Source organism: Hirundo rustica, chromosome 3, assembly GCF_015227805.2.
Source record: "Hirundo rustica isolate bHirRus1 chromosome 3, bHirRus1.pri.v3, whole genome shotgun sequence".
NCBI lineage: Eukaryota > Metazoa > Chordata > Aves > Passeriformes > Hirundinidae > Hirundo > Hirundo rustica.
Window position 1 is genome coordinate 95,948,788 of NC_053452.1, and position 24,501 is coordinate 95,973,288.

General features: G+C 40.2%; 1 protein-coding gene across 3 annotated transcripts in view; it reads right to left on the reverse strand.

Annotated features, from left to right (window-relative positions):
- Positions 1-19,483, reverse strand: part of ARHGEF10 (Rho guanine nucleotide exchange factor 10) — a 110,463-nt gene extending 90,980 nt beyond the window's left edge. For all 3 annotated transcript variants that reach the window (XM_040058581.2, XM_040058582.2, XM_040058580.2), the window contains exons 1-2: positions 19,419-19,483; positions 6,169-6,247 (exon numbers count right to left, since the gene is read on the reverse strand). In XM_040058581.2, coding sequence (XP_039914515.1) covers positions 6,169-6,208 — 40 coding nt within the window. In that variant the 5' untranslated portion in view covers positions 6,209-6,247; positions 19,419-19,483. The remainder of the gene's footprint in view (positions 1-6,168; positions 6,248-19,418) is intronic.
- Positions 19,484-24,501: the final 5,018 nt, after the last annotated feature.

Here is a 24,501-nt window from a genome sequence, read left to right on the forward strand (position 1 = left end):
TTTTTCTTCAAAATAAAATAAGACATAATTACATCTATATATACTGTGTTTTCTTTGGGGGTACAAAACCTAAAAATAAGCTTTTTATTGATCTATTTATTTTCTTTCTATTTTTTTATTTTCCCAACACAAAAATATACTTGGTTAGAATTAAAAAATACATAATTAGGAGCGACATGTGATACCATAAATGGTTTTTGCAAAGGGAGTTTTCTTGTTACTCTTCATTACACAGCTTGTCTGAATTGTCACATTAAATGATTAATCCTTACCTTAAACAATGCATTTTCCTTCATTTACTGAGAGAAATGTGACCTTTAGAAATAAATAAATTGTTCTGTTACAGATGGGATGTCAGACACCAGCAAGCTATTGCCAGTTTCAAAAACAAGGAGCCATTCATAACTACAATTCATATTCTGTTCTCATTCTTCTGAAATCTTGGCTCCCTTTTTACAATCATTTGTAACTGTCTGTATGCTGAAAATAGATACCTAACAATATTGTTTAGCCGAAGACCAAGTCCCTTCATAGCTGCAGCTTAATTTAAGCGATGTCTTGTTTCCCCAATCACAGTAAATAAATACAATCTTAGGGTCTTCAATGTTCTGTACTTTCAGAAACTACATCAAAAAATATACAAGTGCCTCTCTTGTCGATACTAAAAAAATCCCAATTTAACCACTTCTTGTCTCAGTCACAAAATTAGCTGCTTAAAAATGTTAAAACATAAATAAACTATGATTTTTTTTCACTAAATAGTAGAAAAGGCACCTAAATAATCTGAAAGAAAGACATATAGGACACAGAATAAAAAGCAGTTTCCCTGGCAGAGAAATACAGTGGTCTCTACAGCAAAACACAGCAGCTCACCAGCAGCTAGAGTAAATAAAATTTTTCTGTTAAGTTGATGGGGTTTTTGTTGAGTTTCAGTTTTGGGGGGTTGGCGGGGTTTTTTGTTTTAGGGGTTTTTTTAGTTTTAATATATAAGGTCACCCCAATGGAAACTTTTATGAGAGCACAGTTGTTTCTACTTCACTCTTACCCAAGGACGCAGGCCAGACTTCCTTCTCAGGGACAGAGGAGCAAGGACTATTTTAGTGTTCTCGCCCTGACAGGGAAACAACAAAAAATAACTGCGGAAAGACAGCACTCAGTTCCATACAGGATATCCAGATTTAAGTCCTTGGCCTCTTTGCTCTTCATGTCTCCATATCAGGAGCAAAGAAATACCCCACTCACAGGTCTACACAGCTGACTTTTTAATATAAAAAGGTGTAGAAATTTGGTGTCTAGGAGATATTTTCAGTCTATTACCAGTTTTAGAAAAAAACTTTATTTCAAAGAACATCTTAAATCTTAAACTTCAGCACGACAAGGCTTCTAATCTAGCTTTACCCAAGGAACTGGGGACAGTGGTGTGGGTGAGTGAACATCCAGCTCTTCACTACACTTGGTCCTTAAGGGCACCTCTCACACTTCTCAAATGAAGATGATTCTCTCTCAGGTAGAGAGAATATTTGGCAATAATATGAAGACTATGCATTCAAATTAATTCTTACAATGTCCTTGTATAAACACTTTCAGTAAAAGAGAATTCTCAGTATTCCACTTCAAAATTTTAATAGCTCATTTACGTTAATTTTCTATAAATGGGAAAAAAAACCTAAAGTATACTCAGTATGAGGAAATATACCCAATGCTTTCTAATAGTTTTCACAGAGAAATCATATGAGGCATAGTGCCATGTACCAGAAAGAGTGAGAGACAGACATATTCAGAGACAACGAAACTGCAAAACCAAGCCTCCTTCACACAGAAAGTACCCCCAGTTTCCTTTGGGCAAGAAGCTGCTTCTCAGGTATCCATCCTGCCAGGCAAACAAACAGAGCAAACAAATGCTTTGGAAACAGGCCCTGATAACCACCACTCAAGTCCTAACTTAATGAAAAGGACTTCTACTTTGCAAGATCACCAGATATTTTCCAAGTAGAAGAATGAAAAACTGCCAGACGTGACATCTAATAAAGCAGTAATCACATGAGTACAGGCCCTCACAGATGAACACCATCCTACCATTAACATCCAGCCTCCAGTCCCAGCTGTTCAGTGTGAAGGTAAGTACTGTACACCAGAGACTCAATGGGATTCCAGATTCTCAGATTTGTAATTCCTCCCTCCACAGTCTGCAGTCCACAGCATATCCTCTTCTTGTCAAAATGGGTTTGGTTACGGACATTCCATTACAGCAACCAATAAAAAGCATAAATATAACTTATAGCCAAAATAAAATTTGCCATTTTCATTTAGCTTTCAAGAAAGGACTTTTTTTGTTGACAGAATAAGAATCACCCTCTATTTTATTTCACAAGATAGCCGTGGAATTCTTTTATGTAAGAAATTCTAAATACCTGCACCTCATGCCTAAGTTCATATGTACAGACACACTAAAGAAGTGGACATGAGCTAGCACCATCATTGCAAGTATCCATTTTGGAAGTACTCTTTTGGATTTTGCTCTTAGCAAAGGAAGCCTTTGCATCTACCCTACTCCAACTGCTCCCTGGTTGCTAAAACATACATTCCCTCAACATACACAAAGAAAAATACTAGAAAATTTTTAATCACGGCTAGAAAAAGAAGCAGCTCTTTTTAAAGCCATGTAGAGGACAGAACACACAGGCAATAATTTTTCCAAGCTACTCACTACTTGAATTTGCCCTGAGGTAGGAAAGGTAACCAGCACAGACTTGTCACTACCTGATTAGCAATGCATGAATGGAGTGTCCAAGCACCTATGAACAGATAAGTTGCATAAGGAGAATAAATTAGAACAAATAAAATATGTTATATTCCTTTCTTTTATCACATGTAGTTTTTCCTTATCAAGTAGTGACAGAAGCAGCTTCACTATTGAATTTTTACTGCACCTTAATATAAACAAGGTATAGAGTCACATGGCTATGGCTAATGAAAACACATTATTTAAACTTTCATCTATTTTCTTGCAACAACCCCATGACAAAGATGAAGGTTTACTACTATTCTTCTCCTTTGTATACATTAGGATTGATAAAAAATAAGTTTGGAGAAGTTTCCTGGCAAAACCATAGAAAACTTACTCGACAAGAATAAAGCTGAGATTTATAGTGCAAGGTATACATTTGTAGATAGAAAGGAGCCCAGATGACTTTCAGCACTACAACTATCTTTGTTAGGACAAAAAATAAGTAAACAAAAAAATTCCCGTAACATCATAAGAACTTTCTTTTAAAGAAAGCAATTGATTTCATCTGTGGCCCCAGTGTAGGATTTTAGAATCATTATGCCAAAAGTAAGAATTTTTTTTAATGGTGTAGCAAACACTTCTGCACCCAACAGGAATCTCATCCTCACTACGAGCTATGACAACCTACCCATGCACTCTGACAGGTGCTGCTCACCCCTCCTGAACAGCCACATGGATGGCCAGTATATATGCATGCAAAATAGAACTTCATTTGTTAGTTGTTATGTGTATTTGCTATCATACTTGGCCCTAAAATCCCCACTTCTTTTCCACCTGCATAACAGGTAATGAGAATTATCTAGAAAGTGAATGAAAATGTCTTTTAGTGTCATTATTAAAATTTATCTTCACTGATAATCCCTTTAATATGTTTTAAGAGGGTTAGCAATGCAAACTAAAACAATATTCAAGTTCCACTGGTTTCAGTCAAAGCTTTTTCAGATGAGAGAGAAATCACAGAATATTCTGAGCTGGAAGGGACCCACAAGGCTCATCAAAGTCCCACTCCTGGCTATGCACATGGCCACCCTGGAATCATACCATGTGCCTGAGAGCATTAACCGAGCACTTTTTGAACTCTGTCAGGCTTGGTGATGGTCTCTGGGGAGCCTGTTCCAAATCCCCTCTTACCTTCCTCCCCTGCCAGAGAAAAGTTTCAATTGACATTGACGCAAGATTAGGTAGAGCAGAATCTCAATTTATGTTAAATAAATCTAATTCCAGCCTATAAAGAACTGACATGTCTGAAAATAAGGACACGATACACATAGTTCTACATGAAACAAAAACCTTTGCTGAGAAAGAGCTTGAATACTGGAATTGTACTGAACTGCATCACTCTGAAATCTTGTCAGAGTATCCCAGCTGAAATGCTGCACAAAGTTGGAGCTGTTGCCACAATTATTGGCTGTCTTTGAAAAACGGCAGCCTATGTTCAAGTGGAAATATTGATTCCTTAGGGATGGCTCTTCCCCAACAGCACTATATTGCTTTGGAGATGGATTATCCCATAGAGACAGTTTCACAGTAACTGTCACTAAACAAAACTGAGCTAAATTCAGGGTCCTAACCATGTGGATTAGGACATGGACAGCCAAGGAACTGTTGCCAACAATAACCTCAGTGATATCTCAAGAGTATAAATGAAACTGCCAATAATGTTGGCCAGAAATCTAACCTATTAAAAGCTGATTTCACAAGTTTCTGTTTCTTTCACATACCCAACTCCCTAGGTAGTATCTAGTAACAGACCTCTATCTGTGGCAATGCCTAAACTAGAGAGAAAGCAGTTCTGATCTAGAATGACAATTCCCAAATTCCTAAAGAGTGACAGCCAAACAAAATTAAATCTTCTTTTATATTCCAAAGGCTTCATGTAAGTTCTGTGTGAACATTAAGTGAAGTGTCCTATAGGCAATTGTTGCATTGTGCTGTTTTCATATTGTATTTTATGTTACTTATTTTCATATTGGGTTTTGTGTTATAATGGTTTGTTCTGTACTCCCCTGTTGTTCTGGAAAGTGTTCTATTCCAAGGTTTGTCTACCCCTCTTCCCTGTCACTCCTCCCAGTCCCCTCCTACAGGCCCTGTCTGTCATTCAGCTGTTCCTCCCAGCTTCTGGAGAGTTCAGGTAAGGACATCGAATGATAGGGCAAGAGCCAAGGAGGTTCATCCCTTTATGTTCCCATTGGTTTTTTTAAATGTCCCTCCAAAGCTGTTCCACTCCCACCTTATCCCTCACTGGGTGTTGGTTTGTCCCCTCCCTTAGCCCCTCCCCTGGATATAAGCCCGGAACACGAGGCTTGGGCCAGGACTTGGCGAGAGCAGCTGAACTGAGGCAGGTGTCCGACCAGGATGGAATAAAGACCTTGGATTTTGCCCTCTCACCAAGTCTGACTCCTTTCCTCCGCCACAGACGCGGTCTCTCTCGTGATAAAGGGAAAAGCCCCTTCACTGCTCCTCTGGTTTCTAGGATGCAGGGGAGTTTTCCTGTCTGGGCGCAGTCTCAAGCTAGCTTGGGCAAAACTGAGACAGTGGCTCCGGTAGAGACAAGCGACAGGCAATAATGTATATTATTTATATATATTAATATATGCATATATCAATGTATATAATAAAGTGCAAGTCCATAAGTAATATTGTCCTATATGAGGAATAGATAATATTATATAGAAAAATCACTTTCTATACAAACTATAATAGCAATTTAACCAAAATAAGAGCAGGTTCAACCACAGATCTCTGTAAATTTATGTTTTGGGATGACCAGAACAAGCACATAATACTTCTATGAAGTCTTCCAGCATCCAGCTACCAAAGCCAAATCCTATTAAGTATTAAAATATGTAGTAGCAAGCACTACACAATTATGTGCTTACAGGAAATCAAACAGGATAAAAAAATCATCACATGCAATGTTCTCTTTGAGCATAAACGCAAAAGGCAGTGAGAGTGTCTGTAGATCCGACCTTTGTGCCCTCAGAAACCCGGGTTACACCAGAGGCCATCCAGCTACCAGTATACAGCAGGCAAGGGGCACTGAGTGTTAACTTTACACAATGAGCCCCTTAGTCCAGCACCTGTAATACTCTTCTGTAAGTGTCTGTACTCTGCCACAGAAAACACATATTTTCAGATTTAGACTGCAAGGACCAGTTGCTCCCAGGTTTCCTCCCATCACGTTCTAACTACACCAGCAAGTGAAGTCCAAGAAGAAGACAGGGTAGATGACAGAAGCTCATGTTTCAACAGAATACCACTGGGTCCAAGCCTTAGGGTGTTATGGGGAAAGGGAATGTTGCAGAGGTAAAATCACTGCCAGAAAGATAATCACATTCTTACAGAAAAATTGGCTTTAAACTCCAAACTATTTCAATTACCTTCTGGTGGTGGTGGTGGAGGGAAATCCTCTGTGTCCATTCTAGTGTACCCAGCACACCTTTAGCAGACTGGAAAACTCTGCAAAAATGAAGGGAACATGTTTTGCAGATGAACACAATTTCCAAATATTGAGACACTCCTTTTCAATTTGGCCAAGCTCATACCTATTAGCTAATATCATTATGGAAGAGAGGAAATTTGCCTGGCTTCTTGCTTCCATATGAATACAGTCCAAATTTTTATGTACACAGCCCTCAGTATTGGAGCCAATTCTTTCAATGATCTCAGTAAGCCAGCTGAAGAAAGATGAAGTTTTTAAACTGTTTGATACTCTGCAGTTCCCACTGTGACAATCACAAGGAGATTACCAAATATGTTATTTCAATGTCTGTTTGGAGTACATAATCCATCTCAAAATCTTTGTGAAGGAGTGAAGAATAAAAATTCTAGGAAGCTTATCAGTTTTCAGGATGCTTTTCTCTATTCAGCAATCAGAAATAACAACTTTTAACTATACACTTTAACTATACAGCTTCTTTCCACTGGTTTTTGTTGTTTTTTGGTTGTTGTTGGGTTTGTTTGCTGATCTTAAAAATTCTGCTTGAGTCCCTTTACTTCCACCTTTCCTAAAGAGAGTGAAGCACTAGCGAGCAAGTTCCTGTGGATCTTTTTTTTCATCTTTTCTCAAATGCCACATCTCATGTTTTAAAGAAAAAAACTCTACAAAACATTCCCCTACTCTGTTACTGAATACAAAACTGAAGAGAGCAAAGCCCAGAACCCATGAGAGACATCATCCCTCCTTCCCTATAATGCTACTTAATAGTGACATTTCAGTATCATCCAGAAGGAAAACCTATTGTACTAAGCAATGCACACACTCTGCTCTCAGCCCATTTTCACTCTAACTCAAGAGATAGCATGTCAAAAAGACAGATTTCAGAATAAGGCTGAGAAGGAAAAGTTTCCAAAAGCTGCAAAAGACAGAGGAAAAGCCAATGCTGAATTTTCTGTCCTACTCTTGAGTGGCCCATAGATGTTAATCTGAAGAAGTTATCTCTTCTGCTGGCAACAAAACAGCTCAAGCCCTCGGAAAGTCTCCATAGCCCAAATACGAAAAGATTAAGCTGAAGGAGACAGTGAAATTCAAGGTACAGTGGCAAAATATTAAACTAAATGGATCAGGATACCAAGGTAAAATCATCAATTGTCACTTACATAAAAAGTGGCAGTGAATAGAAAAAAAAAAAGCTGCAAAAAAGGATCAACCCTAAGAGGCACCAGGCAATTTTCCTCCTTAACATTAGGTTTGCAAGAGTGAATTATCGGTTTGATGTGCCAGGAAGGATAACAACTCTAGTAGCAAAAGATCCTATTATGATGAGACAATTCATAACAATTTCATTTACTAAGCATACAAAATTCCCTTTTTAACTGTCTTAAGCTTTGGTAACTCTTAATCCAGTCCTAGACAAAATCAAGTAGCTTCAGAGCCAAGGCTCAGAAAGGATTCACCCACATATACAACATCTGTCTGTAACACAATAAATTCTATGTGCTTCACTATACAATGTTCCTTCTAAAGCTTCTCTACAGTTTATATCTGCAGAGCTCCAAGGCATGTTCCTGCTTATAGATGGCTGGAATGCATCCTGCCACACCAAAATTGTCAGCCAAAAGAAGGGATAGCTATGGTTTGAAGAAATGGCTATTTTTTATATTTTTTAAAGCTGCTCATGGCTGAAGCATAGTTTTTCAAGTGTGATACCTATAATAGCCAGCAAACCTCTGAAAGTGAGTCTCAGCACCTTTTCCAAATGTATCTTTAAGAGTAGCTAAAAGGCTTTCAGAATGATTTTTTTTTCTTTAAATATATGACACAAGCTTTTAAACATCTATCGAAGTTAACTTCAAATAATGATTTTTTAAAATAAATTCCTTCCTCACCAGCAAATATTAACAAGACACAGAGCTGAGCTATGCAGCTTGATTTCCATTTTGATCTAGCTCACAGTGACATGCTTCGAATTACACAAGAATTGTGTCAAAGAAGGACACAGACCCAGTGTTATAGTCCTACCCACTGACCTGCTTGCTCCCATCTGAACAGTGCAGTTATTCATGAGAAGAAAGATACACTTTCTCACTTAAGAATGCCTCAGGGGTTGATTTATACGTTACATTAACTCATCTTGAAGTTCCACATATTTTTCACTACTTTTTAGATGCTGAGAAAAACCCTGCAGCAGGAAAGAGAGCTTGCGTATTACAGATTGCATTAATATCCTCCAAAAAGAAAATAATTGCCATATTGTGAAGGAGGCATCACACTTATGAACGATCTCTAATAGCACCATATATCAAAGAAGTTTTTCACTCTTCTTTTGAGAGGCAGGAGAACGAACTCAATTTAAAGGTATTTAAATCAAGATTATGGCAGATTACTTAATTTGACTAGCAGTATATGGTATATTTGCATTTGTAGGTCAAGTGCTTTTCCCATTGATTGTCCTGCTAACAGTTACACAGCACAGCTTACAGGTGCATTTAGACAATAATTGTGAAAATCAAAGCTCAAATTAAGCTGAAAGGGGCGTCTGAATGTTTTCTCATACACTCAAGACAGGTGTTGTCAAAATTAAATCAGGTTACTCAGGGCCTTTGTCTCCCCAAGTTATGAAACCCCATAAAGGTGGAGGTTTCACCACCCCCAAGAGCATCCTGCTCCTGAGCTTAACCAGGAACTCCAGAAAGAGGTTTTCCCATAAGCCCAACTGGAGTTAGCCTTGCAGCCATTGCCTCTCATCCTCCTGCTGTGCACCCCTGATAAAAGCCTGGCTCAGCCTTCTTTCCAACCCCACCACTGGAATCAGAAGACTGCAATTCAATCCCCCTCAGTCCTTTCTTCTCAAAATGACACAAACATGCTTCCCTCAGCCTCTCCCGACCTTTTCCCACCCCCAGCCATTGCACGGGCCTTTACTGGACTTGCTCCAGTTTGCCAGTCCCTCACTTGTACTGGGGTCTCACAGTGAACACCGAATTCCAGATGCAGCATCTAGACCACTGAGTAGATGTTACTTGCTTTAATATAAAATTATATTTAAAAAATTAACAACTTTTATGACACATAATATTAAGATTTGGTTCCAAAGGAATTTAAAAAACTGCAAAAAGAAAATATCCTTATTAAACATGAAACATGTGCTATTATATACATGCGTATTCCATCATAAAATTACAAATAGGAATAACTGAACAACTGCCCCAACTTACTCAAAATTACATAGAGGTTATAAAAATATGGAGCTCTTTTCCCCCATGTAACATTGTTTTCTCAAACCAGTATAAATTCTGTCTAATGACTCAGGTTGCACCTTTCCTGACTCCACAGCAATCACAGGAACAAAGGGACAGAAAAAAGGTCTCAGAATTAGCTGAAAGTTTAACATTTCCCACTGGCATCCAGATGTGAAAGGAATTCACCTGCCTTGGTGAATCGCCTCATCATTGCCTTCTTTGCTTCATGTGAGGGTAGAGATAGCTATGGCTGCTGTGGGCCACAAAGGTGGTCTACAGATTGTCTCCTTTCCCCCTCGTCCCCCTGTTTCCCCTGTGTGTCCCACGTACAGGGGGAGAGGCAAAGGAGCTCCTGGGCACTTTACCAAAGGCATCTGACCCGCTCTGTGCAAACATTGGCCCTCATTTCCAATGTCTGCTTACGGATGTTTCCATCCAGTCCTGTCCTGCCAAACTGTTAGAAGAAACAGGTAATTCTTACTCATATTTACAGATTGGAAGAGGAAAGATAGTTTTCCAATTTTTTAAGTTCCCAGTTTACCTGCCCACTTATAGCTGAACCAATCTAGGTAAACCCCAACTATTCCAAGCCTAAGGGACTACTGTTAAAAAACCCCTACTTTTAGCACAATACCATGTTACATTCCAGGTGTTTAGCTAGTAACTTCCTAAGTTTGACACTAAAAATCAGGAATAATCATATTAAATGCAAGCATTTTGAAGGAAAAAAAAGAAAAAACAAACACATCCCTTATTATACTGCAATATATTCAGTTCCTGACCAAGTTTGCAATGCTTTCTATGTTTTAAGCTGATATGTAAATACCACATACCACATTAAAACCAGATATTCACAGACAATGTTTCTAAAGCAGAAAAGTCCCCACAGTTAAAGCAGTCAGATCTCCAATGGCACTGACACCAGAAACCAAATTCATCTAAGTGTGAAATGGCCCCTAAGGACAGCTCCTAACACTTCAAATTTTCCACCAACTACGCTCACCTTTGACCATGGAAGCTGTACTGAAGGAAGTGGGAGTCTGTGATGTTCCACAGCAACCCTCACAACCTCAAAGTGCTAATACCTCCAAAATTTGTGGGACTGAAATTCTCATTCCACAGCAAAGGGCAGTTTCAGCAAACAAAACAAAGGCAAAGACACCTTTATACTTGTCCAAAGACTATAGAAGAATGTCAACATTCCTCTCTGAGACTCAGTTTTCCTTTCTCCTAACCTCTGGTAACTTCTTTTGCCTCCAGGGCTAGGCTTCTCAGCTGCATCTGCGTATCTGATTTTGTTCAATGATTTCCTCTAATTGTGGGACAAACAACAGACTATCAGTTCTCAACTAAAGGATTACAAATACTGATCAACATCTGCATTTCCACTTCAACAAAACTATTTTCCAACAGTCACTACTTGTGCAGAAGTCAGAATGCAACAAAAATGGGACTGGAACAAACTCTGGCAAAACTACAAGGAAGTGCAGTATTCAGACCTGGAGGCACAGTACTTAGGTACTGAGCTCCCAAAGGGCACAGGCTGCCAAGCTTTCTCATCTCTATCACCCTAAGAACTGTAAGGATGACTCACATGCCTTCTCTTTAGGGTGTGTGCACTGTAACTGCAGCAACATCAAGATTATTCACTCTTAACACTGCAGAGAGAATGAACATTTTATAATAAGAAACAGAAGCTGAATCAAGCAGACTGATTTCCAACAGACTGTGACTTGTGGGAAAAGCTTAGTCCAAGTAGAAATGCGATGTATCTGAGAGAGCCTGAAAGTCTAAAAGTTAAACTGAAAAAAACACCATCCAAACAACATCAAAAGTTGCAAAGGCAAAGCCCATGAATGCATCCACATCACTTAGTAAAAATTGCTGTATAATGTTCAATTGAGTCTTCTTACACCTAGAACTACAGAACTCCCATTGGGAAGTAAATCTTGCTGAAATTTGATATGAAGACTCTTCCAGCAGTGCACAGAAATGACAAGATAAAAGAAGGCAGAAGGTAGAAGGTTAATTTCCTATTTTTTTCCTCCTGAAAGAGAGCTCAAGAAGGCTCACTTACAGACAAAATAAACAAATTGTACAATTTGTTCTCCATACAAGTTATTCCTGAGAAACATATAGACTGTAATTTTTTAAAAGGTGTCTACAGTGAGTATGAATGAAGCAGCCATTTATATTATGACAGCTTCCCATCCCATGCTGTATGCCATTAAAGAAGTCTATATCAAGACTGGATCATTATTTATTTTAATGTATATTTGGTTTTATTAATAGCTAAGAGTTCTGTTCTATATGAATTTTGTTCATAAGTTTAGCTAAGAAGATTACTGAAATCACAAGAAATTGAATAAAAAAGGAAGTACAAAGGTTCAGGTAGAAAATTAATAGGAAGCCCAATTCCTGGCTCAAAGTTGGGCAACATTCTATTTCTTACAGCAATTCAAACAAGGCCAGATCTGCAGAGATGCACATTTTTCAGAATGAATAGAGACTCCACTTCAACAAAAGCTATTCTGCTTCTTTTTCTGCTCCTCTTTCTCACACCGAACAGTATCCTGCTCAAGGCCAGAGAAAATACAGCAGCAGCAGCAAGCCCTGAAAAAGAAGCAATCTACAGAGACACCCCCGAAACATGGCTGAAGATTGATTTTCTAATTTTTCTTTTTAAAGGGTATTACTTACAATATTTCTCCACCTAGATTCCTGATCAGTACATCACCTAGAGGAAGGGAAAAGAAGAGGGAAGCAAAGATTGCATTTGTAGATTTGTCCTGATCAGAAAGGATCCTGATCACAGTGAAATCAGCACTACTAATTTTTTACTATTTATGTTCTTCTCCTCTACAGGTTATTATTGCAAGGCAAATTACAGAATCACTGCTCAATAGATTCATTCTGGCTGACAGCAGGACATGTAGTACAACCTGCTGCTCCAAGCCAAGCCCACTGCTAAGTAAGACCAGGCTGCTTTATCTACTGAGATACGGAAAAATCTCTAAAGACAGACAGCATGACCATATCAGGCATCCTGATGCCTTGTTTTGTTGTCCTCCTAGAAAAAAGCATTGTCCTTTTATCTAGCTAGAACTACTCTTACCTCAGTTATGACCACAGTCTGTGGTCCTGCCCCCTTCCTCATAGTCTGCCAGCTGGTGGGAGCACCCTGCCAGGCCCCCATGAAGTGTCTTTCTCCTCCAGGGCAGTGCTGCCACTCCCTGGCATGGTAGCAGCCTCTTGCTGAACTTGCTCAGTTTTATCCACATCTCTCTTGTACTGGGGTGAGATATGGACACAAAATTGGATGCAATACTGCAGGCGTGGTCTGACAAGTGCTGAGTGAGAGGAACCCTTCCCCTCCGAGGTGACATTCCTTCCTAGGTGTGTAACCTTACCTTCCTCATTGCTGAATTCCACAGTTCTTGCCAGCCAGCTCCTCCAATCCACCCAAGCCCTTCCGAATGACAGCCTGAATCTCAAGCATATCCACTGCCCACCCCTTTTCCCCAGTTTGGTGCCACTTGCGACTCCATCAGCAAGGGCTGGTGGGCTTCCACTTCATGCATAACATTAAACTGGACACTCCAACCCGTGATGGACAGCTGGGGCTCTCCACTGGTTACCAGCCTCAAGTTACAGCCAAACAGCCACCTCCAAAACCAACCATCCCACCAGGCTTCCCCCCATCTAGCAGCACACCCACCTAGATCACAATCACATTCTGCCAAAGACCTTGCTGAATCCGACACAAGCATATGGTTTTATTGAGCACAGTAGCAATATATTTACTTTACAAATAGAAAAGCCATGACCTACAAATGTTTGAGGAATGAGAGAAATATGAATAAAAAGTAAACCAGGGAAAGGAAGAGGTTCCCAAACATACGCTTAGGACACATAACTTTTTTAGTGAATGAGCCCTGCTCCTGTCTTTTGTCCTGACAACTGTTTGAATACCCAGAGAAGACAGGCATCACCCCAGGATTTGCAGACCATCCTGGAGGTCAAGAGTACTGTAACAAATTGCAAGCATCTGAAGAATTAAAACTGGCATCATATGCTTTAAGTCAAGAATGATCTGGTTTTTTTCTGTGCTACACAAACTAGAAAACTGCATCACTGGGTCAAGACAAAGATCCTTCATGTCCCAGATGCAAGCAAAATAAAAATATATGAATATTAAGAGCATTTTTCTTAATTTGTGCTATAATTTGATAGCAATCAAGTAACTTCATCTGGAAAAGCAATCCTATTGCTGCAATTTCCTTTTTAAAATTTAATTCAGATTAGTCCCTTTCAATGCTGGATATGAACAACTACCTTAATTGGAAATCTCCTCATCAAGGCTTCTATTTTTTAATCAGAGAAGATCCTCATATGCTGCAGCACACTTCAATTGAGATGCAAACCTATACAGGATTTAGCTGCATACATACTATTATAGTACATGTGTAATTAGAATTATTGTGCAGAGAGTTTAGAAATGCTTTTTATTAAAAATGCACCAAAATATCATTGAGTATAGTAATTCTGATCACCCTTACATGTAAAATACAGTCATTTTGTCACAGGGAGTATATCCCCTCCTGAAACATGGTTTCAGGTCTTAACTTGGAAAAAAAAAAGTCATGGAAATGTTATTTATGGATACAGTCAATAAAGTATTTTTCCCCTCCAACTGTACATTAGTCAGACATTCATTACAAAAGCAGAAAGTCTTGTTTCAACTTGCACTAAATCTATGCATCCTAGTTTTACAAGACATAGGTTGTCTTTCAAGATACTGATGACAACTGATGAAAATTTCCACCGAAAGCTCTTTCCAATGATGTAAGTGAAAGGATACACTGAAATGGATATTCAGTTACTACTGCTGCCTGCAAACCAGGTCCTGACAGAGACACTTTACCTAAACATTTTCAGCTCTTTGGGTACTACTGTCCTTGGAAAAGTAACCATGCTGTTTCTCATCTACAACTCATTCTATCTGATCATTAGAAAATCATCCAGTTGAACAAACGTATTTCACCTTATGAATCAAGTTATTAAGGATATAAATAGTCTTACTACTGAGTTTCACAAATAAATTGAGTAAAATATGGGAATACATTTCTAATAACAAAGTTAAAATGCATGCTCTAGAAAAATAACACTTTTCACTGATTTTCTAACAGCAAAATTTTATTCAAATAAATCAGAAATCAGGTAATGCAGCTGTTAAATCATTAATTACAGGAAGAAAGAAAAATAGCACGTGCAAAGAACAGCCCTTGTCTTCAAAAAATGTATAATGGAAGCTAGATTCCCACAGAAGTGTAAGGTCTACATCTAGTCCAAACATCCGCAGTCTTCATTCTTTCCTTGAATTGGAAATGATCTAATAGACATCTTACTTCTCAACCTTCTACAATTTGAAAGTGAAATTTTTAAAACTCAAATTAGTCAATCCATGGTTTGCAACAATATTGAATATTAAGTATGAAATTCTAAAAGGACAGCGAGGATGAGACTGAGGATACTTTAGAAAAGTGAAAAATATAAAAACAAGAGACATAAGCTCAAGACTCACTGTGATCCTACCAGGAAATCTAAGTATTGTCATCTACTTCTCAGTGCATTATTACCCCATTTTACAGATGAGGAAATAATGTTTACCATCTTTCTTGGAAGTTTTTGAGATGTACAGTCTGTATCTCTAAGGAAAAAATATTCATACCATTTCTGCAATTTTTTTAACGCATTTCAAGAAACAAGAGATTACAGAAGAGAAACAAGAGTGAATGTTTGACCTTGAGCTTGGATCCTAATAGTTCACATTCATGGTTCAGTCCCAAGTAACAAATATCGCACAGTACAGTAAGTCACTGAAACAGATTTTCCCAAGATAATGCCCCTATTCAGCAGCACGTAAGTAGAACAATTTATTTTGCTCTGCTTAACTGCCTCACCCACGCATTTGACATTAAGCTTCAGGCTTCCTGACTGAGCAGTGAACATGTAGGACATAATCAATGTTGTGCAGTTATGCATCACTTCCCACAGTCTTGCTGATTCGGGCATTTCAGAATAAACACGAATCAAGTTTTTGATCTAAAAACACAAGTTTGAAAAAATATTTTTCAACTTTTGTTTAGCATTACTTGTCATCACTCCCTTAAAAACAAGTTCTAGTTTTACACGTTCCTGGTTTCTAAATAACTTACACTATTTTGGTGCAAGTAAAACTCAGGATGCTTTATGATAAGAAAATGCCCAACTGATTAAAATCTCAAAAGATGTTAATAATAATGCAGAATTTTCTTTCACGGATATGTGACAGAACTTGAGTCACAATATTCTGCTCTCTGCAAACCCCATGCTCACACGTACAGTTGACATTACTGAGAAAGATTTGAAAACAAAAAGAATACTAAGACATAGTTGTACAGGCCCATAATGAGAATTTTAGTTTACCTTGCTCACGTGCCTTCTGCCTCCTTATAATCAAGAGCCTCTCTCCCTTATGAGTGCCTGCAGTCTCCCCTCAGTAAATCTCAGGCTTCAGCTTATGAGCCAACCCATGAAAATTTCCAAGCATCCAGGCTTACAGCTTTTCTACCTGCTAATCTACTTCTAGATTCGAAGTACTACTTCTAGAAATGATCTTACTATAATAATTTTTCACTAACAGATGTAATAATAAGAATCACATTGTAATAAAAGGAGTGGGAGTGGGGAAAAGGTATCTGTAAAAAATGCTGATTTTAACAAAATATGATCTTAGATATGAAAAATGCCTCCCTCATATGTTGTCGAATACATACAAAATGAAAGACTAATTCATACCACTATCAATGAAACCTCATTTATCATTTCATTATAACATACAAAATGTTAAAAAAATGAGAACAATTACATTCACGGTGTGTAACACCGTAACTCCAAAGGCAGTTTCTCTAAGGTACAATTGCCGCGATAGATATTCCACAAGAAGCATCCAAGGATAGTCTGAAAATGCCCTTACAGCTCAAAAAAAAAACATCAGGAAGCTGAACTTATAGAAAAATAGTTTAAAAAATACCTCTTAGAGGCCACATGACAACTCCATGGGATCCCTTCTAACATTCTAAAGTAAAATTGTAAAATGGAAATACATAAAGAAAAAAGTGAAATAGGAGTTACTGTACATAAGCAGAAACAAAATTACTGTCCCACATATGCAAAATGAAGCAAATAAGTACCTCACATAGCTCATTTCTCCATCACATACAAAACTGGGAACAGTGCACTACAGATAAATAAACAAATAAACTGACTGCATATGAAGTTCAATCTGAAAGGCTGACTCAAAACTCGTCCTCCTTCTTCTGGACTGCAGCTTTTGCTTCCTGGCTGCTTCAGAAATAGGCTGAAGTTTACAAACTTTCTACATCAGATTCTAAAAATATAGAAGCAATTAATAGACTTCCTGTTTTACAAATAAGTAATGTACTATTCCTAATTACATTAAATTCCGTTAACAATTATGAAGTTTAACAATAGCCCTTCAGGTTTGTTGTCTTCCTTCAAATGTTTATAAACTAGGCAATGATTCCTAAACAGCTCAGAATCAACTGAAGAACTCCTCTGCTGTTGAGATTTCTTCACCAAATGATTGAATGGTTTGGGTTGGAAGGGGCCTTAAAAATCACCCAAGTTCCAACCCTCCTTGCCATGCGTGAGGCAGGGACATTTTCCACTTCTGAGGTTGCTCAGAGCCCCATCCAGCCCAGGAAGATAAAGATTGTTTCCCAGTATTCCAGTATGGGAAAAGGATTTTTGCTGTCTACTGGTGAGTGAAATCATAGCCTATCTGCTAAGCATTAGCATAGCTCAGGGTCAAAGAGAGCTCCTCTGCATGGAGGGAAGGAGGCAACCCCCTTTTCAGTACTTTAGTGTGCTCATAACTGGCCTGTCAGAGCCAACAGCACAAGCCTTGTACCTTTGGCTTCCACATCTCAGAGCTGCCATTCTGAGACCGCACACACCCATCACACAGCACTGGGGCTCCTCTCCATATCCTGTGGTGTACCAGCTCCTGAAGCCCTAACCCACGGGATGCTGCCAGGTCCTGATTTTCAGCAGATGATGGACATCCCATTAATCAAGTGTCTGTCTGCTTCCATGGTCCTTTCTCCTACCACATCCATCTGTGGATATCAGCCACAGAAGCCCCACACATTGGAAACCCAGAAGCATCACAAGACACCTGACATCACACACAAAGTAAGTCACATCTCACATGCAATGCCAAAGGTAATCTAAGGAATCCATAGAATATGTTAGAAAAATCTTGAAATCTCACTGTAAAGCTTCCGGAAATATCAGATTTCAAAGTAGTATCTAAAGAACTACTGTTCATAACCAGCTAAACACATGTAACTAGTTCATGGAGTACTAAGCCTGAGGGTGAGAAGGAAAGAAAAAAAAAAAAAAAGACAAGATGGATTAAACAAAGCAAGTCAGACAGATTATCAAGATCAAACAGATCACCCAAGTGAAAAGAATGAAGGGCCCATTGAAGAAAACAGCTGAACAGCCAGAACCTCTGCCTGAATAATGGGCTTGAAGTCGTAGGCACCAAAACTGTCCCCATATTCAGGCAATAAACCTGTGTCCCCTGAGTGCCAACAAAACATTTCAAAAATGCTATACTTCATTTCTACCGCAGAACAGATTGGGGTTGACCAAGTAGAGTAAAGGCTACAGGAAAAAATTATTTCATTTACAATAAAAATAGCCATAAACTGACACATGTTGGTATAACCTCACTGTATTTAGCATGAAATAGTTTTTAAGCAGTATTTTTTATTTCCTGACTCATGAAAAAAGATCCCAACCCTACACCTTTTTATGCTAACAGTTAAAATGCAAGACTGAAAAAAAAAAAAAAAGCTTTTTACACTGCAATTAAACAGCTTAAAACCTGCTAGCTCAAGGTAAAAGCCATGATCTTAGTATCTTTGGGAAAGAAAGGGAGGAAAAAAAAAAAAAAAAAAGAGAAGAAGGATTGAATGATTGAAGAAATATGTGAATGAATGAGGGCAGAATTTAGAATTGTTTTGAAAAATACAAGCACCACCTAAAAATCTTTTAAATAAGCCTCTGCTGTAGTCAAATTATTAATAGCTGCCTTTCCAATCACTTGGTACTGCCTACTGACACAGCTTGCTCACTCACTCATCCAGTGCATGACTGGGCAATCTTTTAAAGCTCTTCTTACTCTACCCTGTAAGCACAGAGCATCTTGTAAAAGCAACTTCATAGTCGAGGGCCACCACAAACAACTATGTAACTTCTCCAATAGTTGCACCGTAATTACAAAGAAACCAAAGAAAAAAATACATAAAATGACAGTGATATTGTGAAGAAGCATTTTTCCCCTGTTTCAAGACAACCAATTTAATTGCAGATGCCAACTAAAAAACTGGTCGACACCAGCTTCGAAGAACGGGGCGGGAAAGGAACTCCAGCCCCCACGGGAGTTCTGTTTTCCATAGCCGTGTCCGTAGCTGATGGAGAGGGGAGGGTAGCTAGAGCCGCCGGCTCCTCACACCGAGGAACACGAAGCAGCGCACAAGCGAGAAATCCCCCGCGAAAACCTCGGGAAAGAAACTCCACCACAGTTCACCAGCGAGAAGTTTGGCCAAGGTGTTTTACGGACCCCTGGCACCCTCGCTTCAGTGACCCACCTCGCACGGGAAAAACCTATTTAATGACAATCTCACACCACGCGTCTCCGCCTTCTCCCCCGCGGCGGCGTCCAGCGGCTGCCGCCCCAGGCCCCCGCAGCCCCAGGGAGGGAGCCCCCCACCCCCGAAGGGCGTCTCCGCACCCAACATCGAGCCCACCCTCCGAAGACCAAACTTTCCGTGACAACACCGAAGCAAGACCCCGGCGCGAAGCGAACACCCACCTCCTCCGCCGCGGCCGGAGCCGCCGCCAAACGCTCCCAGGCGGCCGCCGCCCGGCACGGCCCGCTCCGCCCCGCTCCGCCGGGGCCCCGGCGGCTGCCTCGCTGCCCGGACACGTCACTCACCCCGCGGCGGAGCTCGCACTGGCCGCCGGGCGGAGCTCCTGAGCGCCGGCGGGAGCCGCCCGGCCCGGCCCGGCCCGGCCCCGCCGCCCCGCCGTCGGCGCCTGCCCGGGGCCGCCGCTCCCGGCGCCCGCCCCCGCCAGGCCCCGTTGGATCGCAGTTGTTCCCCCCGCCAGTCGGGCCGGGCCGGGCCGGGCCGAGCCAAGCCGGGGCGGGGCGGGGCGGGTACTCCGTGTCCCTCCGGACCCCGCCGCATTCCTGCCGCCGCGCGTGACTCCGCCCCGGGGCGGGAGCACATCCCGCCCCTCGCCCCGGGGCCCTGGTGCCGGCGGCAGCCCTGGAGGCGTCGGTGCCGCGGGGGGGAAGCGGAGCTGTCCGGCTGCGGACACCGGGAGGGCAGCCGGTCCCGGGGCTGGACAACTGGGCACACTCAGCCTCGTGCTCGCGAATAGCCCTTGAAAACGCCAGGGTACACACTGGGCCACGGTGCTATTTTGGATTTTAATCTCATTTATAACTTGAAATCCAGTAATAGTTTTCTGATTAAATTATTTCTAGAGACACTGGCACCTCATGCGGAACATTTTTGCCTTTTGCATTCTTCTTGCGTGACAGTCCTCACAATGAGCATCGCTACAGATCAGCCAAGCCCATCACACAGCCACCCAAAGCCTGTGCCACGCAAGCGTGGAATGCTTGTCCTGAGAGTAACGCCAACCGCTTGTACATTCAGGCCTGACCATGCCATTTAGTTAAAACTTAGAAAACCTTTACGAGATGCAATCATTTTGCAAATGTGTACCTTACAATATATCCATGTACACACCTGTCACACTTCAATTAAAAAAAAAAGTAAAAAAAGCTCGTAAGTACATTATAAATTCTTAAATATAAGTCATTACAACTATTTAACGTTGTTTGATATTATCTGAAATCTTTGGGCCACTTTTAAGAATTAGATCTTCAAGCTAAATGCTGTTCAAAGATCCATGTGTCATCCAGCAATGATCCCTTCCTAGTTAAGTAAATTCTTTCTGTGAGTAATAAAATACACTCAGTAAACAGTAAATTGATTATCATTACGGGAAGATGTTACTAGAAAATGGTGGCATTTGACATTTGATTAATCCACCTTTTCCCTACATTTTCCCTTTCTCTGTAGTTTAACAACAGATTCACAATTATCCAAGTCTTTGTATGGGTTCATGCAGTCTGAATCACAAAGTTTTTTACACTATTCCTTTCAAAAAAAGTTTCCATTTTCACAAAGTTATTTCTTTTTAATGCAGTTCATCATGGCATTGACTCAAAATAGCTTTCACATAGCTCTATAGGTTCTATCTAAAAAAAGCAAACAAAAAAATTGGGCCATATGTAAAAGTTAAGGCCAGGAATACCATTATGGTGTCCAGTCCAGATCAGAGACCACTCAGTTCCATCAGAAACCATTTTATCCTGTTGTTTCTGTAATTTTTAAAATACGTTGCATTTCACTCACACCAAGCTATCATTTCAGGAGCTGAAATGGTGGGGCATCAATCTTTGGCAAACTGTTTAATAAGTACTTTTCATTAGATGCCACTTTAAAAAACAGACATATATCTAGACCAAGTACAACTAGCTTGATTCTGTAATTAAAAATACCATTTACTAGCATTATCCTTCTCCTTTTTACACCTATCTTAAAATAAATGTGCATTAAATTCTCCCTTTCATAATTACCATTCACAGATTGTTTTATCTTTCACAATTATCTTAGACAAAAATGAAATCCTTCTTTAAGACTTTTTGTGAAACCTTTTGATCTTTGACAACTTCTTTTGATTCTGGTGACCATACATATACTCATAATAAAAGTCTGCTGTGGAAACCTTGTTGGACAAATCCAACAACAGCAGATCAACGTATGAAAAAGAAAAATTAACTTTCAAAATAACTTCTCTTTCCTACTGTTTTACAAGGCAACACCCTATTAGCAGTAATATTTAGCACCCTAATCATTGCAATCGCAAATTCATTATTTATCCACCCATAATTAGTTGTCAATAATTAGAGTACAGATAATGGCTGTCTCCACTGTGAACGTGATGCTTTTTATAACCCGATTCTAAAAAGCTGATGTTTAAATTGGTTTTACTGCTGATAGCTTGCATGAGACCTCACCAAAATTTACTTACTCTCATTTCTGATTACTCGGACTTCAGCAAAAATACTTTGCCTCCAAGCTACTGCACATAGGTCCCCACGCATCTTCACCATACCTCTACACCATCCACCTACTCCAGCTCATGTACTGGGCATCTTAAGGACACCATCACCCCTGACCAGTGTCCTGACCCCCCGTGACACAATGCCATGTAGATGGGATGCCTTTTTTCTCTCTCCATGGAAACTGGCATGGTTGAATATATACTTAAATTTATGACACCTAAGATATAAGACAACGTTCCAATAGCTTGCTTTCCTTTAAATTGCATGAAATCTGAACAAAACAACTAAAACTTAGGTTATCAAGTTCCCCCAGCAAAGCCCAGTTCTCTCAGATTCTTCTGTTAAACAGCTGATGTAGCTGGCACTTTTTCCAAGGGAGTATCATCCACTGAAAATTCTGTTGTTCCCAACTATGTCCCCCATGAAGACAGTATGTCATCTGCTTACGGTAATCCCTCAGAAACCACTCCAAGCCAGGACATCCAATGAGCTTGCTTAACTTGAGCATCTGCAGAACACACGCTGGAGCCTTGTAAAGTTACAGGTCCCCTCTACTTTACTTACCAAACCACACTGAGTGACTATATATATTTTTATATACATATATGATACATACTATATAAAATTTATTTTAAAAAATAAAAGCAAAACACAGGTTTCCTAAATTCAGACTATTACATCAAAAATAACATTCGGGTTTATAAAAACACTGCTTAATCACATTCTGCTTTGATGCCTACTGCTGACTCGTGCTTCACATCTTCCTGAAGCACCTGCACCGCTACTGAGAGACAGTTCCTCCACAGTTCTGAGCACATCAGTGCAGGTTAACCTCACTGCTGAATTTTCTAATATTGTGATCTTTTACCAGCACTAGAACTCCTTTCATGAATGCATTTCATTTCACTTCTCTCCTTCTTTTGTGAGGAGTATTTGCAAGTCAAATTCTCAGACTGCCAATTCAGACAGACTAAGTATAAATTTTCCTATATTTTAATATTTCTCAGGAGCAGAGTGCTTAGGTTACATCATCTCCTTGTTGCCATGGGTGGTGCATAAGTGATAGTACAGCTGATGCCACAACTTCTTGTGATGGGTTGACCTTGGCCAGAAACCAGACCCTCACCCAGTTGCTCTCTCATTACCCCTTGTCAGCAGGATTGGGGAAGAAAGTAAGATGGAAATCTTGTAGGCCAAAATGAACACAAGAAGATCCCTTAGCAACCACTGTCATGGGCCCAACAGACTCATCTTGGGGCAATTTCATTTTTTTGCCAACTAAAATTAAAAACGGGATGGTAAGAAACAAAGACAAAATTAAAAAGACTCTGCCCTCTCTATTCTTCCTCCTCACCAGGCTCAACATCACTCCATTCCCAACTCCTTGGCCTCCTCCACCCCAAGGGCCGCAGTGGCATGGGAACAGGGGTTGTGGTCAGTCAATAACAGCTCCTCTCGGTGTTTATTCCTCCTCTCATTTCTCCTCTGCTTTAGTGTGGGTGCTTCCCACAGGCGGCAGTCCTTCAGGATAAACCTGCTTCTTCAAGGGCTCCTCCATGGGCTGCGGGTGAATCTCTTCTCTGGTGCCCTGGAGCAGCTTCTCCCCCTCCTTCTTCACTGAACTTGGTGCTCACAGAGTTATTTCTTTCACTTTATTCTCCTCACTGCACTTTTGTGCAGCAGTTTTTGCCCTTCCTTACCTTCATTTCCCCCAAGGATGTCGTTGCCCTGGCCATGGCTCAGCCGTGCCATGTGATGGATGGTTGGATCCGGTTGGATCCGGTTGGATCCGGCTGGAGCAGCCCCGGCCTCCCCTCTCGGAGCCCCCGCTGCTGCCAGGGCCTGGGCACCCACACCCTGGACAACCATAGGCACAAGTTGTTTCTATAACACAGCATTCCCATTTTCAGTTATTTCACTGTTCTCTGATGGCTATTCTTCATCCTGAAGCTGATAAAGGGAAAAACTTGAGTGAATTTCCTCTCAGAAGCACCACAAAGCGCTGAGGCCATGCAACCCTGAAAGACAAATGCAGCCTTTGGCCGAAGCAAAACTGTTCCCGGGGTGGAAAGGACGTACTAGCCTAATACAAGATACTGAGAAGACTTTTTATCAAATACTATGAACAACTCTAAGCTGCCAACATGTAACAAAAAGGAATTCAAGTGGGAAAAGTGACGAACAAAGAGTATTAGGATGGCTGGGAAAACAAGAGAGCAGATTGATTTGTACTCATGAATATGCAAAAGAGTCTCCAGGGGTGAAAAATAATTATGTAAGATGAAAAGGGCAATGATGATATAAGAATAAATTACTTTAAAACAGAACAGAGTTTACGCTTTTTGAGGCTTGGGCAATATATTGCTTAGCAATTTTGATGTCCTAAAAAGTTTTTAAACTTTACCTCAACCAGTGTCACAGTAATACCCAATATGATGCTGAGAGAAAAAAGGAAGATTTAAAGCATCAGAATACCCCCATATTCAATATGTAACCACATCCGGGTCAGCAGTATACAATGTAAGAACAAGTTCCATCCATCTCATCCCCAAAACCTCTTACTTTTTCCTTTAATTCTTAATGACTCCTTAGGAAGGCTACTGCTGCTTTCCCGGATACACTTCCTTCCTGTAAATACGACCCACAAAACAAGATGAACAAGCTCTTGTTGGATGCTATCTTCCTACTCTATGCAAACCTTCATGCAAAAATACTCTATATACGTCTGTAGTCTGCATGGCTTTCCTTTTCA